We start from the raw sequence: 18,723 nt of genomic DNA, 5'->3' as shown, positions 1-18,723 counted from the left end.
CCTATGCCCATATGGCACTGCAATAGTAAACTCCTTAGAGAGTCCTCATCTAACAAAGTGCTCTCCTTACATCTCAGAGATTACTTTACCCTTAATGACACCCCAGATGTAGATGCATTCACCCTATGGAATGGGCATAAGGCCTACATGCGGGGTAACATCACAAGACATTGGAATGTCCTGGCCCCTAACACATCTGAAGCGGTGAATGCTTTCCTACTGGCATGAAACAGCATTGGGTATACAATCTGATTGCTTCCCCTCCTTTGAAGTATCTTGGAAACCTTGGGTTGACTGGTACTCTTCTTCTGTTTAATTGTCATTATTGCTTGCGGAATTAAGCTATTTCTATTATGTTACTAGTTTTACCTAGTTATTGAAATGTCTTTCCTTTATACATTTTGTTTGAGTGCCTTGTATGTCACTTTAACAAGTCCATCTAAGAGGTATCTTCATTCTGTGATCACTTATCTTGTGTTTTTTCTTGTTCCTACTAGTCATTTTGTCTTGTATATAGATGACCTTAGTACTTCCTAGATGCAATTTATAGTTTAATTGCTGGTGGCTGCATCCCCTAAGTTATCCGACATATGTGTCTATTTTTATTGATTGAAATCCAGTAAAAATTATTTAAAAAAAAAAGTGCGTTATAGCCAGATACAATATCAACTCACAAGGAATAGGTACTTGAAAAATTAGGGGCCTGCGGGCCCAACCTACATAATGTAAGATATGGTCTTGTAGATAATATGTAATATGGTCAATCTTTTAGCGAGGACATAAGGAAAATGTAGGAAGGAGAAAAGAGGAAGAGGTAAATAAGAGAGAAAGTGGAAGGGGGAAAGAAAAGAGGGGAAGCCAATGGGAGGTTATCCAAAGCAACTAATCTTTTACACTTTCAAAGAGATGAATTATTCAAACTTAGAGGAGTATCTGAAATGAGACCATACTGTCTACATAAGATTGTAGAATTCGGTTTTATCCCCATCTTACGCAGTCATACGTTCCACGTTTTATCTATTTCACCAGCCCAGTCAGCCAGCCAGCGATGGTGCTTCGACCTGTCGCTAGTGTCATGCAATTACAGATGGAGCTGCGGTTATGAATTGCCTAACTAAGTTTTTCTTAATTTGTTTAGAGGAGCCTGGCAGCATTGACAATATCATAATCTGGGGTTTGTTGGGAATTTTATCTCCAGGTTTATCAAACGAGTGTTTCTTTATATCACAGCCCAATAAGCTAAGTTTATCAGATTCTCTAAATTAAATCTAAAGATGACCTACTGCCCACACTCATAAAACCACACCCCCATTTGTAGCCACTCCTACAATTACACCTCCATTTTTAATATGCCCAAATGCAATTGTTTACAGACATTTTGAGCAAGAGACAGACATTCTAGGTACAAATAGAAAATACCTTGGTTGCCACGAAGAGGGTACTGAAATGGCATATTGTGGCCAAATTGTGTTAGCAGTGGGCAGGGCTTTAAGAGATAGTGATTGTAAAGATCACTTTGTAAGACAACCCATTCAGTTTTTAAAAAAAAAAAAAAAGAAATAAAAGGCAAAACATTTTTTGTATTGATAAATTATAAATACCTTTTATCCATTTTTATATTCCCCCTGTTCTCACCTGCATAAGAGCTGGTAGAGGAGAAGCAGCAGCACACTGAGCTTCCCAGTGAAAGGTTGTGCAGTGGGGGTGTGTCAGGACAAGTGTGATCATTTGAGGAGTCACACTGAGTTCCCAGCATAGCTAAAGGACTGACCAGTGTGTGTTCTCTTGCTTAGTGTGGTCAGTTTTTAATAGGAAAACCGAGAGATTGGCAGGAACACCAGGGATTTCACATAAAGGAAGTCATGAAAAGAGAACCAAATGCTTTCTCCTACAAGTACATGGTACAGCAAGCACATATCAGGAATATGAAGTGTTGGGGTAACAAATGCTTTAAATATAACTTGAGCCTGTGCTATTATAGGTCAAAAGAGTGTAAAGCAATAGAGTAGAGGAGTCATAATTAAGTAACACACAGAATTCTGGGATCAGGTCAGGAGAATGTAACTCACAAATTGCGCTAAGTTTGCACCATGCCTGGTGTCTGACTTTATCGCCTTCCCACTTATTTTTCACAGTCTTCCCCAGTATCATCCCTGGGAGCCAGGCAATGTAGAGCAGACAATGTAGTGCTCAGGCTCTAACTCAATTCACCCTGCTCAAGCCTCAATCAAAAATGGAGTGGCCTGTGCACGCACTGCAACATAGATTGCACACTGTGCAGGCTGATCTAGTGATGCAGTGTGACTTGAGTTGGAGCCTGAGCACTGCAATGTTTACTCTACACTACTTGGCTCCTGGGGACAATGGCAGGTACAGACCCTTCACAACAGAGACCTTTCCCAGGAAAGGGGAATGAATAGTAACTTTACAATAAGCTAGGAAGCTTGGCATTCAGCATTATGCCCTGCCCAATCTTCCTTCTTGTTTTATTCAAGGTAATTAGTTATGGGAAATCAAAATACATATGTAGAGGGATTCCTGATCCTTTTCTTGTTCTAAACCCTGGTTAGTCATGTTTATATCTACATCATACTGTGTGGACTGCAGACAGTGTGAATACACAAAAAGCAATGTTATTTTTGCTTGGGTTTGCAGTGACAGGTCTTAAACCACAGAAAAAGGCAGAAGGGGGAGGGTATATTTGCAAAGTTGCTTGTTGTTCTTGGGCATATTAAAAGAGCTAAAGTATTTTTAAAGTACACGTTCTTTCTTTTTTTACTAGTCCTACGCTGCTGAAAAGTGATTTATGGATTACTGTATTGCCACTGTTGTTTGCTCTCAAATAAGTCAAATTATATACAATAAGCTCTTGCATCATAAAATGCTGGTAAATATCCCCTCAAATGTAGAAGGCTTTGCAGAAGTTCTGTGTGTTCGTCTACCTCCCAGTTTTTGGGAAGCCGTTGGCTTCTCCCCCACCCTCCTTGAATTTGGACTGAAGAAAAGGTCTTAAGCTGAAATCTAATTACTTCAAGAAGGTTTGCTAATCTCCTGCAAAGCTGAAAGTCAAATGATAAAATAGCTGGGAACCAGAACTTACATTTTTTTTTTTTGTTGGAATTAAGACATTTTAATTATGAGTTTCGATATTTTGATTGCTGAGCTGCTTGTGAAACAAAGGCTTTGTTTTATGTTGCACAGAATAGCAATACTTGTTGTTCCCATGCCATGTGATACTATGTGCAGATGCACTACGTATAGTAGATGGTGGGAGGTGCCAAATTGGATTTTTTTTTTTTTTTTTGTGTGGGGGGGGGGTTACCAATTAGCTGCTGAGGTCAGCACTGCTTGGCATGTTCTATGATGCAAAGAGCATTATGCTTGATGTGGGTGATTTTTGCACATAATTATTGCTCATTGCACTGCTTCTTTCAAAAAGTCTGGGTATGTTTTTTTTTTCAATTCTGTACTTCATTAAAAGGGATCTTATGTGTTTACCATTTTCAGTTATGTATATGAATACAGGCATGTTGTTTCAAAGTATAGCTAAAGGGAAAATTTGTTTTGTTTTGGACATGGGGAAGGGATAGAATACCTCTCAGGTTAAAATTGCTGTCTTTACCCCCATTAGAGAGATTCACCCTCTCTATCTGTCCTGGTGACTGATAGTATGTGAACGAAAATCCCAAATTGTGGGTTGTCGCCAAAACAGGAAAAGAAGGGAAAATATACAAATGGGTATGTTAGTTATGGGCACAGCCATGGACTTTCTAGCTTTGTAGGGGTTCCCTCTCACTACCTGTTTCAGACATTAAGTGAGAGAAAATCTCCCCAATGGTACACAGATGGCAAAAAAAAATTGACTAGGGTTACTCTATCGAAAAAAGTTTTGACATGAGTTCTACTTTTAAGTCATTCAAACTCAGTACTTACATGAACTTAAATGCCAAGTGTACCTCTTGGAGCATGTTACACCTTACACCCATATTTAGGATGCATGTGGTGTTACGGAACAGTACGATTTTCACAGACCGAAACGACACAATATTTTGGCATACATTTTGAATGAGCAATTTATTGTTTAACTTTGGTTTTCAGCTTGGCTTAAAAAGACAGGAGAGAAAAAAAAAAAAAAGCGCCTCTAAGTGCAGACAACATAGGCATTTATTAATGGATAAAAGACAAGGGGCAACTCAAAGGTAATGAAGTAAAGGCAGGCTCATCATGTAAATAAGTCCGGGATGTCAACGCTGGATGTCCATACAGGGGGCCACCAGAGTCTGCTGCTGTGTGGAGAAGGACGGACAGAGGTCTCCAGGGAGAAGCCGAAAGGCTGGGATGGTGCTGGAGCATGGCGTGGACCGCAGCGCTGGCGGAGTGACGTCACCGGAGGAGATTGTGACACATTTCTGAAAATGCGTGATGCCTATCCTGAGCATGTGCATTTTTTCAACACTCTTTCGTCAGGCTACATTACTACTAGGTATTGAATATGAGCAAACCTAGAAGACTGCTGACAGATGGAATCTATTGGTTGGCACATATACACTATCTAACTGATGTTAAAGAGAAGGCCTGGCTTGCAGTCTGCGCTCTAATTCATCCCAAAGGTGTTCTGTCGGGTTGAGATCAGGACTTTGTGCAGGCCAGTCAAGTTCCTCAACCCCTAACTCATCCCTGTCTTTATGTACCTTGCTTTGTGCACTGGTTCAAATTATTTGGTCGTGGGGGATTTTGGTGCGGGGTTGGCCCCTTAGTTCCAGTGAAGGGAACTCTTAACGTTAGCATACCAAGACATTTTTGACAATTTCATGCTCCCAACTTTGTGGGAACAGTTTGGAGTTGAGCCTTCCTGTTCCAACATGACTGCACACCAGTGCACACAACAAGGTCACTTTGGAGCAGGAAGGGCCAACCCCAAACAGTAATAGTGTGTGTGTGTGTGTGTGTGTGTGTGTGTGTGTGTGTGTGTGTGTGTGTGTGTGTGTATATATATATATATATTTTTTTTTTTGTGGTTGTTAATCAATTGTTGCTTGATTGTTGACTTTGAATCTAGTCATCCTATAAAGAATTGCACAGCATTACTGGCTCCTATTCAGTCTTGGTAAGCTCAATTTTTCATGCATTGCCTACATTAAATGGTGTAACTTGGAGACAAGATAAATGAGGCAGTAGCTGTCATTTAAATCTCCTGAGAGTATTTCTAGTCATGGGTATGAATATCTAAACATTTAATCCATTTCTCTTTATTCAAAGTGAATACGTTGAATATGTTTTCCTTAATGTTAAAAGGGGGCAATAACCTATGGATTTATGTGTGTGTGGAGGATTAAATCATGATATGGGACTCAGATAGCCAAAATACCAACATTATTAAAAAATAAAGACAAACACACACACAATAAATTGCTTAATGGCGATAAATGTCTGTTTATTATGAAGTAACCCAATACATTAAAAAATTCACCATTGTTGCTTAAACCTAAAATGTAATTTAGGGCAAAACTTTTTTTTTTTTAAATTTAGATGGAGTGGAGAGGGATTACAACACCTGTCAGTTTTTATTTCTGGCTGTTTCTCTCCCCCCCCCCCCTTTAGGAAGATGCACCCTCTCTATTTGTCCTATATACCATTATCTTCAAAAGTAAAAGAAAATCCCACATTTTGGGGCGAGCTATACATTATACAATTTTCTTGTTCAATTTCCTTTAAATTTATCTTAAACCATGTAGTGTTTGGGTTGACCTCATGTTATATGGTTCTGATAAATCTAAAGGAATATTGTACAAGAAAATTGTAAAATGTATGGTTAGCCTAATACAGGGGAAATCTTTCAATGTAGACACTATTTCTGGTGACACATCAGGATTTCTTTACTCTGGAGGGATTTCCTCTCACTTTCAGTTTTAGCTATGAGACAGGAAGTGAAGGGAAATCTCCCCAATGGGGCACAGATTGCACAAAAAAAAAAAAAAAAAATTGACAGGGGGGGGGGGTTATAATCCTGCCATCCTCCCTTACTCTTTTCAAAATGAAAACAAAAAGTTTTAGTAAAAAATTTTATTAAACCAATAGCCCAGCCATAAAAGCTCAAACGTACCTTTCCATTATTGACCAGTTTTAATAAAACTGTATTAGTCTAGATGACCAACTAACTAACACTGCGACTAATATCTGATAATATCTAATACTGAGAGTGTGGGAGGGGAAATGTCTGCTGCTCCTGACAGGACTGTAACACAAATAATTCTGTAGGGCCTTAAATAGCTGGTAAATGAAGTAAAACCACAGCCCACAAATTTTACCAGTCAGAGCTGGCTGAGACACATGAATCTCCTGTCCACAGGAAAAAATAATTAGCAGGCATTAGCCTCTGCGCTCATTCAAGGGAGGGCTTCATTATTACTACAGGCCTTTCCACTACTTGGATACAGGCAGTTAGTGCTTGGAGAATCTTCCCGGTGCATATGTTTTAAATGACAATGATTGATTTACCACCAGTGACTGTCACATGCACTACATTATAAATATGCCCCCTAATGTTATATTTTCATACGTGTTGCTAAAGCCTCATTTTTTTATTTTAATTAAAAAAACAAACATGTTATACTTTGAATTTCCGAGGTGTCAAATTATATATTAGAAAAGAAAGGGGTACCTAGGTCCTAATCTACATGTATAGAAGAAAGAAATAGAGGCATAATGGACTTTGATGGTACCATAAATATTGGGCATAAACAGGGAATACCAATTTTTTATAAAAATATATATATTTATTAAATCACCATAAAAATCATTCGTAGAAAACACATAAACAAATCATATATATGTAATGAATATGCATCACATCTGAAGAAGCTCTATATTGCTAATACCACAGATGAAACAGCAGAGAACAGTGTATTGACTGCAATGAGCATCATCCTAGTAGATTCTGCCATTTTTCATGGAATATGAAATGAAAGCTTGATTCAGCATCTAATATTGAAATAAGAACAAGATTTATATTCAACTAAGACAACATACAGAGCAGCAAAGGCACAATTCACATGCATACATGATCCCCACCCCGAACCTTACCCGTTGCGGAGCAAAGTACAATGCGGTCACAGGCAGGCGAACATCAGAAAACGCCTCCCCCGGCGGATGTGGGACCCCTATCCCGTGAAAAAATAAGGGAAATGCAGAACTGAAATATGTAGAGGTTGTACAGTTAAATAGTTGGTAATCCATTTAATTTATAAACACAGATGTTGTTAAAACATACAGTATGAGGATGATAATAAGGGATTCTAAACCTCCAAGATTGAGACTGAGTTAATGGCTCCCGCTGCTATCAATCTGTCCAGTGAGGGAGACAGCGGCAGAAGTTGCGCTCGTACACGTCGCTGGATCGGATTGTAGCTGCAGCATAAAAGGTTTTTCACCTTAATGCATAGAATGCATTAAAGTGAAAAACCTTAAGGCTTTAGAACCACTTTAACTCCTTTATTACCTATCAACACATACTGTATGTGTGGCAGTAAAAGGGTGGGCTTTAACTCCTACACACCACACATATGCATTGATAGGCGGCTAATGTTTATGTGCTCACTGCGCACTCCTAGCACATAGGACGAGCTGTAGAAGACAGCTCTTGGTCTGGGATAAAGATTGCTAGCTGATGGGACTGGCTTCCAATCATGTGACAATGGCGACATTTGATTCCCCCCCCCCCCTCAGACATTCCATATTGTTTAAAGGGACACCGGGGTGGGCTGCAGTGGGATAAGCCTCTCTCCACTTTCAACATCAACTACTCAACATTAACTGGATTGGCTACCACACTCTCACTCCCTGAACGTGAAGGATGAAAAGGTTGAAAGAATTGCATTTGACAATTTATTACATTGCTGTCTCTAGGCATTTATATAATTTTTCCTAATTTTTGAGGCAAGCCCGCAGATTTGCTTTGATCTGTTTCATACATCCTAATTAGTCAGAATCAAGAGAAGGTAGCACTCCAGCCTGGTTACTTCCCGCCACTCTTACATCAGTATGTGTGGCAGTGGTTCTAGTGGCCGTAAAGAGATTCGTTCTGGAACAAATTCACACAATGGCTTGATTAGATTCCAAGCAGATTTTGTAAAGCATCAGGATCTTGCTAGCAGGCTAAACAGTCTCTTAACATTAATGCCGGAATGAAAACGAAAGCTGCTCGCCATGTTAAATGTGTCTCCTGTATCAATTTTAATGTAAATGTATTATGTCTAAATGACAATTACCTTTAAGTTGCTTTTTATATGTAAACTAAGCTGCAATTACAATAATGTTCCATTTATTTGTTGGTATTCTGAAAAGTGTAGAATAGGACATCGGTCACTGTAACAAGGGATTAGTTGTTAGCCTATTAAATGTAAGATTACTTAATAGTCCAGGAGCTATATAAAAGGAATTCCTCAGTGCACTTGAAAAGAAGACTCTAGACAGAGTTTAAAGCGCTGGCTTTCTATGCATTGTAAGCTGAAAATCAAACATATGTAGCAGGATGAAACTCAACAAACCGAAGAAGAAAGAGGGCTAAGGACAAAAAGCTTGGACACATGAAATGTGTATCTCTTTTTTTTAATTTGAAGTGAGCACATGTTTGTAGCTGTGTTTGATACAATAATTGATTAGGTCAAACAATTAAACCAATTTGCCTAGCATGTAAATTATAGATGTCAGCAGGAACCCCCGCTGTTAGTTTAAGTGTATTAAATAATCTTCAGGACACTTAACAAAGACATGCCCAGAACCTACAAGAACGTGTGTTTGTTCTAAACAGAGTTTGCCCCTCAAAAGGTTTTGCTTGTGAAGTTAAAAAAAAATGCTAATCTTGACTCATTGAGCAGCTGGGTTTGCAATAGTCTTTCCTTCTTCTAGGGGTTAATTAGCCTCCTTTTAAACTGTGGTCTATTTAGCTGTAGATCTTGCATGATTCAGCCAGGGCTGGCGGTACAAAAGCGGAACCATTAACAGGCGGGTGTGTCCAACTGCTTAATTAGCCAGAATAAAAAGGTCTTTTGTCATACAAGCATCTGTTGTTCGTGACACACCTGACAGCCACATTAGGCAAGGATGGCTAGACATAAATTTTGCACATATTTCCTTTAATAAATGTGCCACTCATTTACATAAGGGCTGCATTGTGGACAATCTGCAAATGTAACTATCTTATCAGGCTGGATTATTTTATCTACTCCACAAAGATTGCAGGTGATCAGCACACACAGCCATTGTATCCGTGCCTGCGGCCTAAACAAGACATGACCGTTCTATGTCGAAACAAAACTTTTATTTTAAAGTGTAGTTTCAGTGGTTCATCATTGTCAGTCTCAAAATCTGGGAAATCAACCAAAATACCTTGTGTATATGCTTAAGCATGCCCATTAGGTCTGAATGATTGGCTTTAGAAAGTTGGCAAAGGGGCTGTTTCTCCCTGAACATGCTTAGGCATTCTAATTGATCCTCAATGAGGCCTGCCTGCAGAGTTGATCACTTATAAAGTACATCCAGGAGAATATTTAACCAGAGTAGATGACAATTTTACTCCAAATACTCATCAAGAGCTAAATCTTTGTTAATATTGTTTGGAATTAGTGTTATCTATAAACATGATATGATTATTCCAGAAATGCTACTGTAAAAAACCTGCCTTCTTACATTAAAGTTTAACTTTAGGCATTTCATATCATCCACCCCAGGCATTTTATATCTGAAAAAAAAAAAAAAATAGAAAAATAGAGTTAAAGTATAACTGAAGGCAAAACTTTTTTGAACTCTGAAACAATGTATAATCAGCGCAAATATGACCTAAACTCTGTGCAAAATTATCTCACAATATTTTTCAATAGCTTAAATTGTAGGCCCTCTGTGATTGCTGCCAACACCTATCAGAGTTTGTCCACCAGTGACTCTAGAAAACAAAAAACAATGCAAATATTCAGTGCAGCGCAACCATTAATGCTTAATACAAATCAAATCAACAATGTTATAACAACTTAAATGGTAGGTGCAATGTGAAACAGTGTCACAAAAGTCCCAACTGTGAATATCTGCTCCACAGCTGTGATAATTCAACGTGATAGTTCAAAATGATGTAATCCAGTGTGCTTAGTGACCTTTACCTTTAGACAGATTGCCTGCTCACCTCCAGATTATGACCCCATTACAGAGTCACAATCACCTGATAAGGTATGTCTCAGGATGATGCTGGAACGCTCCTGCATCACTCCCTGAACCACGCTATTCCACTTCTGAAGTCTTGATCAACCAAATGTGGGCATAGAAAAAAAATGGAAAACCATAGTGCTCTCTGCTTCAAATGATTTATTTAAAAACACTTGCATAGATATATGAATAACATGCATATAATCAGTTCACCACGCTGAAACATAAGCCAAGATGTCCGGGATAACGGCTCCTCTCACCTGTATGCTGAAGAAGCCCAACCAGGAGGGTGTAACGCGTACAGCTGGGAGGAGCCATTATTATCTGTGGAGAAAGCAGAGATGAGCTGACACTTTCTTACTTTCTGTTGTGAACTCACCAAAATCTAACTGTTCAAAAGTTATTGTTCAAATCACCATCAGCTTTACAAGTAAAATGGATGTTTAGCCCATAGATTATGAATATTTAGTTTGGGTCTAATTCCTAAATTGTTCATTTACGGCTACGTTAGAAAGTGTGCTGTCTCTAACACTGTATAAGGGATTATGCTTGCTTTTACTTTTTCATTTAGTTCCATATGTATAGCAAGTTAAAAATGCACATTTTAACCAAAAGGGTTTATTTACTTTCAGAACCTACCATGCAGACGTCCGAGACAGTGTCGGATACAGGTTCGACGGTGACGTTACAGACATCTGTAGCAGGCCAGGCAGCAGTGCCTACCCAGGTTGTGCAACAAGTGCCAGTTCAACAGCAAGTAAGTGGACATTGTTTATCCAAACAAATGATCTAATTTTCAGTGCGATTAAAGACTGTTGTAAAGCATGTTTTTCATCTGATTGCATGGATGCAATATTCAAATAGCAAAGTTTGTACACATTAAATGCCTACCTGGAATATCTCATGTAACAACTTTTTGAGTAAATGTGATATTGTGCAAAGTGTGCAATCTAAACATTCTAAAATGCATATGTATTTTAAGGCTTAGCTCAAAGAGAAATGAGGATCTGCAATAGCGAATTGTTTACTAACATTAAATTAATGATAAATACTGATTGGTTCCTATGGGTTATTGCACTCTGTATATTACTTCTTTCGTTAATGTTTGGGCATATTATGGGCAACAAAGTATGGAAAAGGTACAAATTGAGTACATATTGCAGAAAAACAGCAGCTGATGTGCAAAATCACAGTTATTAGGTATATTTCATACTATGTGTATTGAGTTCAGTTCAGTTAGCATATGCACCTTAGTAGACTAGATAATGCATATTATAATAAAGTACAAGTTAAAATTACAAAACGTGGACTGGTTTTCAATGGGGTCACCTGAAACTATTTTCTGCTATGTTGCAAAATTAAGCTGTTTTACACAACACCATCAACCAAAATCAGACCAGGATCTATCAAGTGTAAGGCTGGCCATAGATTACTCATTTTTTTTAAATCACCCAGTAGGCTGGTGGGAAAATAAAAAAGCAAACAGATTCACCCCTCCACAGAAACTAGGTGGATGTAGGAATCCTCCCTGCTATGCTATTGTATTCTGACAGTGGGGACTCCTCTCCCTTTGGCTGCAACCGCTGATGGAGAAGAATGTTCAACAAGCACATTTGACAGGAGACGAATGTTAGATCGACTGCTGTCAAGCGGGAGCAGCCACCCTTAGATTGTAATTCGGCTGGTCCCTGCTGAACCAGCCAAATCTTGATCCATCTATGGCCAGTTTAACAGAAAAGGGATGAAAAATTCTGAGGCATAACAACTACATCTGCCAAGTCAGATTGATATTGTATCCATCCAGCTTTGTCCAACTTTGGTCAGCACTAAATACCACACATAACTTGTAAGTGTTCTGATCAGTCTCTTCGAGCATGATTACAAGGTGAAAAGCAATGTTCAGTGTCAGCTGGAATATGTGTGATCAGAAAAGCATCTATGTGCATCTTTGGCCAGGCTATGGACATTCATCTATTTACATACACTGCTAAAAAAAATGAAAGGAACACTTTTTAATCAGAATATATTATCAAGTCAATTAAATTCCTGGGATATTGATCTGGTCAGTTAAGTAGCAGAGGGGGTTGTTGATCAGTTTCAGCTGCTTTGGTGTTAATGAAATTAAAAACAAGTGCACTAGATGGGCAACAATGAGACAACCTCCAAAACAGGAATGGTTTTACAGGTGAAGGCCACTGACATTTTTTTCCCTACTCATCTTTTCTGAATGTTTTTCACTAGTTTTGCATCTGGCTAGGGTCATTGTCACTACTGGTAGCATGAGGTGATAAGTGGACCCTATAGAAGTTGCACAGGCACTCCAACTCCTCCAGGATTGCACATCAATACGTGCCATTGCCAGAAGATTTGCTGTGTCTCCCAGCACAGTCTCAAGAGCATGGAGGAGATTCCAGGGGACAGTCAGGTACTCTAGGAGAGCTAAACAGGGCCGTAGGAGGTCCTTAACCCTTCAGCAGGACTAGTATCTGCTCCTTTGTGGAAGGAAGAACAGGATAAGCACTGCCTGGTTCACAACAATGCCCGGCCTCATGTGGCGAGAGCATGCAGCCAGTTCCTGGAGGATGAAGGAATTGATACCATTAAATGGCCCCCACGGTCACCAGCCCTATATCCGATAGAACACCTCTTGAACTTTGTGTCTGTCCATCTGATGCCCCCAGGTGGCACATCAGTCTGTTCAGGAGCTCGGTGATGCCCTGGACCAGATCTGGAAGGAAATACCCCAGGACACCATCCGTTGTCTCATTAGGAGCATGCCCTGACATTGTCAGGCGTGCATACAAGCATGTGGGGGCCATACAAACTACTAAGCACCATTTTGAGTTGCTGCAATGAAATTTCAGAAAAATGGACTAGCATGCTGCATCATTTTTTCACTTTGATTTTTGGGGGTGTCTCTGAACTCAGCCATCTGTAGTTTGATCATTTTATTTTTTCCATTAAACGATGTGGCATTCTTTTGTTCCTAATGCATTACCCAGTCCATATCAGTATAGAAATCCAGCATGATATTTTTCCCCATTAAGATCTGATGTGTTTTCAAAGTGTTCCTTTAATTTTTTTGAGCAGTGTATTTAAAAAAAAAAAAAAACAGTAAATGGGCTTTCAACAGGCCCTCAATAACCTCTTTAGCTCCAGGTACTGTGGTGCAGTTTAGAATTAGTTCAAAGTAGAACATCAGTCCTTCCTTTAGCACCCCACCTCAACCTGCTCCCCTATCCCAGAGCAAGTGCTCTGTGCTTATTATATAGCTGGTGATCTCAGAGAACCCCTGAAACAATGTTCAGATCTACAGCTGACAGAACGTTGGTGTGATCAGCGAGCTGTTGATATCACAACAAGCATTTTTAGAAATAGCATTAAATAATGGAATAAATATTACCTATATAATGTGAAACGTGCTTGTTTTTTTCTGCACAGATGCTCAATTCTGGATCCAACTTGAGAGCAGTGTACAGAGGGGCAGAAGGGCAGGGTACAGAGGGTCAGCAGGGCAGAGCAGGCTACATTGCATGAGGAGCAACAGGGAACATTACATGGGAGAGAGGCAGCAGGGCACGTTATGGGACGGGGCAGCAGGGCACAATAAATGGTGGGACAACAGGGCACGTTACTGTAGTGGAGCAGTTTCCTTCACAGCGCAGGGAAGCTGCTGTGGGTCCTCTTCTATCACTCTTTTGCCACCGTCAGCCCTCCTCTCTTTTCCACCCCATGTAATGTCATTTACAAGCACCTAGGATGGATGGGGAACAGAAGAGACACTTGTTGCTTCCATGCACAGCTCTGCATGCAGGGGAAATGATAGACGAGTGGCACTTAAGTGTGTATGCAATCTACCTGTCAGCTGCCTGCAATTGATAGGTAGAACGCAGTGGAACCTTGGCTGGGAAATCCTGTATTAGAGATTACAATTTGAAAAGCTGCCAAGTCACTGCTGGGAGAAGGCAGAAGGATGAGTAAGGCTGAATTTACACCGGTGCACTGCAGTTTGGGTGTAGCTTGATTTTATGCATGTTTTACTTGTGGATTTAGGTTTTAATCCTATTGCCGTTTGTTAGATTGTGTGTTTTCATGAAAGCGCATCAAAGTTCTGCATGCTGCATCTTTGATGTGCTTTCAGAAAATGCAATGTATAGTAGAGGTCAATAGGATCGCACCTAAAATCGCATAGAAAACGTGCATACAATCTCACTGCACACAAACCAGAGTGCAGCAATGTGAACTTGGCTAAAGCTGCTGACCACTTTAGTGTCTCCAGCTACAGAGATATGTGATGATTGTTTCAAAGCTCAATTACTGCTTGTTAAAAATATGTAAATGCTTGAATGTTTATAGCCTTACTTCAGGAAGCTTCTGTGGCAGTCTTTCCACATAGCAGGCTCTTCAGAGTAATCTGCAGGTCTCTTCAGGGCCCTCTCTCCGCATTAAATGTTATCCAGGGTTCTCTTTCCTTTACTCTTCCCTTTACCCTTCCCCTCCCTTTTAACCTTCCCTTTCCCTCTTTAATTCAGTTATTTTTACTTCCTCTTTATGCAATTTCTGTCTTCAAACTTTCTCTACGGTCATCTTTCCACATGTCAGGCTTTCCTGGGCCTCTCAATAAAGTAGACTGTCATACATGGCAGGCATCCTAATCATCCAAATCTATCTTTTTAATTGGGTACCAACTATATGTGACAGGCTCTTTAACAAAGCAGTAGACGTTTATCATACTAGAACTATGACTATAGAATAAAAGATATAGACAGACAGTTGGAAAATATACCGTATGTCAGTGACATTGAACACTTTTCTATTGGAAGGGCTAATTATTTCTTACTAGGTGCGCCTCTGATCCATTGAATTGGCATATGTATAGCAATACTGTGCCATTGATATGCTAACTACTGTATGTAAAAGCCAGGCCATTAAAAAAAAGTGCATAGGCGTGCGTACAGGGTGTGTCGAGTGTGCCTAGGCACACCTTAATCTGGGGTTGGCAGATTGTCGATCACGATCTACCCATCAACCGCAAGCAGGTGACGGATAGACCACCGACCCTGGAACCTGAACAGGAGGGGTGGCGGGGATGTTGGGGTATAATCAAGATGTGTTTTGGCAAATGTGAGACAAATCTTTGATTTCTTTTTGGTAAACAGTGGTTTTCACCTTGGAACCCTCTCATGAATGTTATTTTCTCTTTCGTTCATCAACAAACACAGTGCTCCATAAATCATAACTAGTTGGTTTTATTGCCTCCTCAAAGAGTAGGGTTCGGCAGAACAAAAAACCTCCTGGCTATGCCCATGGGCCGTCCCCAGCTGGTATATAACCCCCCTCTCTGCTCTAGGTAATCTGTCTAGTCAGGAGAAAGGACCTAGGCTCCCGGCTGGGATCTCTGGTCGTAGCAACTTTCTCCTTCCTTACATCTTTTTTATTAGTTTTCTCTCGGTAGAAACACAATCAGCTGCCGGGCTGGCCAAAGGCCTGGATAATCTAGATTCAGTGGGCCCCCTCAGCCCAGCCAGCGAGCGCTTGCAGACGACAGCTACACGCTAGGTTGGCCACGACATGGCCTCACGGACAGAGGCTGGCCTGCAAGTAAAATGTCTCGCAGGGTTGCATACGACTGGGCTTGGGTCTGAGTCGCAGCGGTCTCTTTGCCGACAGCTCTCCTACTTCGGTGGCAAGGAGTTCTGTCTGGAGCATTACCTGCACCATGGAAGGGTAAGTATAGCCCCCCTCTCCCCTTTTTCTTTGGGGGGGGGCGCGGGTAACCTCCAGGGACGGTCGGACCTGCCTCCAGGTTCCCTCCATCCATCCTTAAATCCTTCACTGAGCTGGGCTTTTCCCACTCCCTTTCCCCCCTGTCTGGACCTGGAGTCTGGTCGGGGTCCCAGGGCAGAGAATGCAGCAGAGACCCCTGGGGTCTCCCCCACTATCCCCACTCTGTAAGGGTCCTGGGATAGTGTGTGTCCCGCCCTGGATGTCTGGAGGGGTCCCACTGAAGGAAACCCCTAGGTGCATGCCCTGCTGTTTGCAGTACGGATAAAGTGCAGGGGGGTCCCAGTGCAGAGTGCACAGCAGAGTCTTCCTCTAAACGTGTGTCCTACCTTGGGGGGGTCCCTTTGCAGAAGGTGCAGCCTTGCAGAGGGTGCAGGGAAGATCCTGGCAGCATGCTTCAATGTAGCTAATGGGGGCCATTTTCCCTTAGTCTATATCAGTGTTTCTCAACTCTAGGCCTCGGGACCCATCAACAGGCCAAGTTTGCAAGATAACTGAAATACAACACAGGTGATAAATTTTGCTGCTCAGTGATTGCAGTATTCTAGTCTGCATCTCCCCAAGGTGATACTTAAAATCTGGCCTGTTAGTGGGTGAGTTAGTGAGAACCACTGGTCTAGCTGGTCTCCCCTTGGCGGCCATGTCTGTGCAGCCGAATGATGTCACGAGGGCCATTTTCCTTTAATCCAGCTGGTCTCCGGTTGATGGCCATGTTTGTGTAGCGGATGATGTCACAGGGATGCTGAAGAACTGAGGCCTCCTGGAGATGCCGAAGCTCCTCCTCTTCCTCCTTAGTTTCCTCTTTCTGTGCTTGGGACATGTAACCAGGGATAGCGTCCATGATAATGCTGGGTTCGAACTCTGGGTGCTCCCCCGGTCAGTAGGGTGAGTCTTTGGGGGTCCCTGTTATCTCTCTCTCTGCTGATAGGTACCCCGAGCCTTGGGGGGATCCTTTAGTGGTGTCAAAAATATTGTTTTTGTACTGCAAGATCTTCCTTTCCCTATGAACCTCAGGGTCTCATCCCCCCCACTGACCCCCTCATTGAGGTGGCAGGTCCCTCGGAACCCCAGCTTCCTATGGTTACACTGACTGCGGTCCTGCTGTCCTTAGTGTCCTGGGTGGAAGTGGCGTGTGGACAAAGGCCCAGGAGGAAGCGTTGCTTGCTTTCCCCTGCTTAGTCTGTCTCATCTGATTCTGAGCCTGATGCCGCCGTAGACGTGGCCCGTCCAGGCGGGCTTAATATTACTCCCCCAGATCCATCCGATAGTGAGGATGATTCCTCCATGGTCGCAGCAGTGAATGAAAAGCTGATGGTAGATGCAGTTATTACAGCAGTGCGAGAGACTTGAAAACGGAGGATGCGGCTGATGTAGCCACGAATGTGGCTGTGTCGTTCTGTACACATAAGTCACCTCGCACTCCAAAGGTGTTTCCTTATGTGCCTTATTTTGACAGGTTTTTTGGTAAGGAATGGGAACAACCAAAATTACCCTTTGTGGTCCCCAAAGGTTTTGCTGTACATTACCCTTTTAAGGGAGTCCCTTTTAAAAAAGTAGACTAGTTCACCAGTGGTGGATCCTCCTGTTTTCAGGTTGAATAAAGCAACCATGATCGCAGTAGAGGAATCCCTGTCCTTTAAGAACCCGGCTGACAAGAAAACGGAGGCTGTGGCACGCAGCATGTTTACTATGTCTTTGCCTCAGCCCTGGTGTCTCAGACTCTAACTGAATTGGCCAAGTTTTTGTGCCAAGGCCTAGGGGGGTTAGCAGGACCCCGTTGCTTATGTTGGTCCATGGGCTACAGTTTATTTGTGATGCAGATTTGGATACAGCTCCTGTGCTGTCCAAACTTTCTGTTTCAGCGATGTGTCTGTTTCATGTGATTATGCACATGCTGTGGCTTAAGCATTAGTCAGCAGACCAGCCTCTCATTAATCTGCCCTTTCAAGGTGATCACCTGTTTGAGGCTACCCTGGATGACATCATTAAGGATATCACGGGGGGTTGAGGAGAGTACCTTCCTTCCACAATCCAGGAAAGGGAAGGAACCTTGTTGCAGACGGGGGCCCTCCTTCTCAGCCCATAGAAAATTATTCTGTGCTTCTGGGACAGGGAATAAGGGAAATAGATCTTTTAAATCTTCCCCGGGAGGTTCCAAGCAACCTTGGTCTGGTAAGCCTAGAGGTAGCTTCTTCGGTCCCGCAGACAAGACCCCTTCAGCGTGAAGGTCTGCCCTCACCCATTATTGGGGTGGGGGGACATCTTCACTGGTTTACAGCCCAGTGGACTTCTTTGGTGAACACCAAGAAGATCCGCGAAAGGTTTCTTTTGGGGGTACCCCAAAAAGCTTGTCCTATTCAGGTTTTTTAGGTCCTGAGTCTCCTTGTGCGGATTTATTTCTTTAAAGGTTTAGGTGATGTCTGAACTACCTAAGGTCCCCCCTATCCCTGTCCAGGGAATTGATTTACTTAGGTCTGATTTTAATTCTGACCAGGGTGGTCCTTCCTCTGGACAAATTTCAGGAACCACAGGCCGTGATTCACCGGCTGCTGTCACACAGACAGTTCTCTCTCCCGATTTGCATACAGGTTCTGAGTCTGGTGGTATTCACCTTCAAGACTCTGTTTCCACTATTCTACATGCAGCTCCTTTAGCAGGTTCGGTCCCACAGGAGGATACCGAAGTTCGTGGCATGATTACAGGGTCCTCTGACAGACGCCACAGGCGTCCAAAGGCCACGATAAG

The 18,723-nt window shown here is 41.8% G+C and overlaps 1 protein-coding gene across 4 annotated transcripts in view; it reads left to right on the top strand.

The window, feature by feature from the left end:
- RFX3 (regulatory factor X3) overlaps positions 1-18,723 on the top strand; it is a 518,367-nt gene that overhangs the window by 285,722 nt on the left and 213,922 nt on the right. For all 4 annotated transcript variants that reach the window (XM_082243301.1, XM_082243299.1, XM_082243300.1 and 1 more), the window contains one exon: positions 10,827-10,951. In XM_082243301.1, coding sequence (XP_082099427.1) covers positions 10,835-10,951 — 117 coding nt within the window. In that variant the 5' untranslated portion in view covers positions 10,827-10,834. The remainder of the gene's footprint in view (positions 1-10,826; positions 10,952-18,723) is intronic.

The sequence above is a fragment of the Pelophylax lessonae genome (genome assembly GCF_965119305.1).
Source record: "Pelophylax lessonae genome assembly, chromosome: 1".
Taxonomy (NCBI): domain Eukaryota; kingdom Metazoa; phylum Chordata; class Amphibia; order Anura; family Ranidae; genus Pelophylax; species Pelophylax lessonae.
This window is presented reverse-complemented; position numbering and strand designations above follow the sequence as displayed.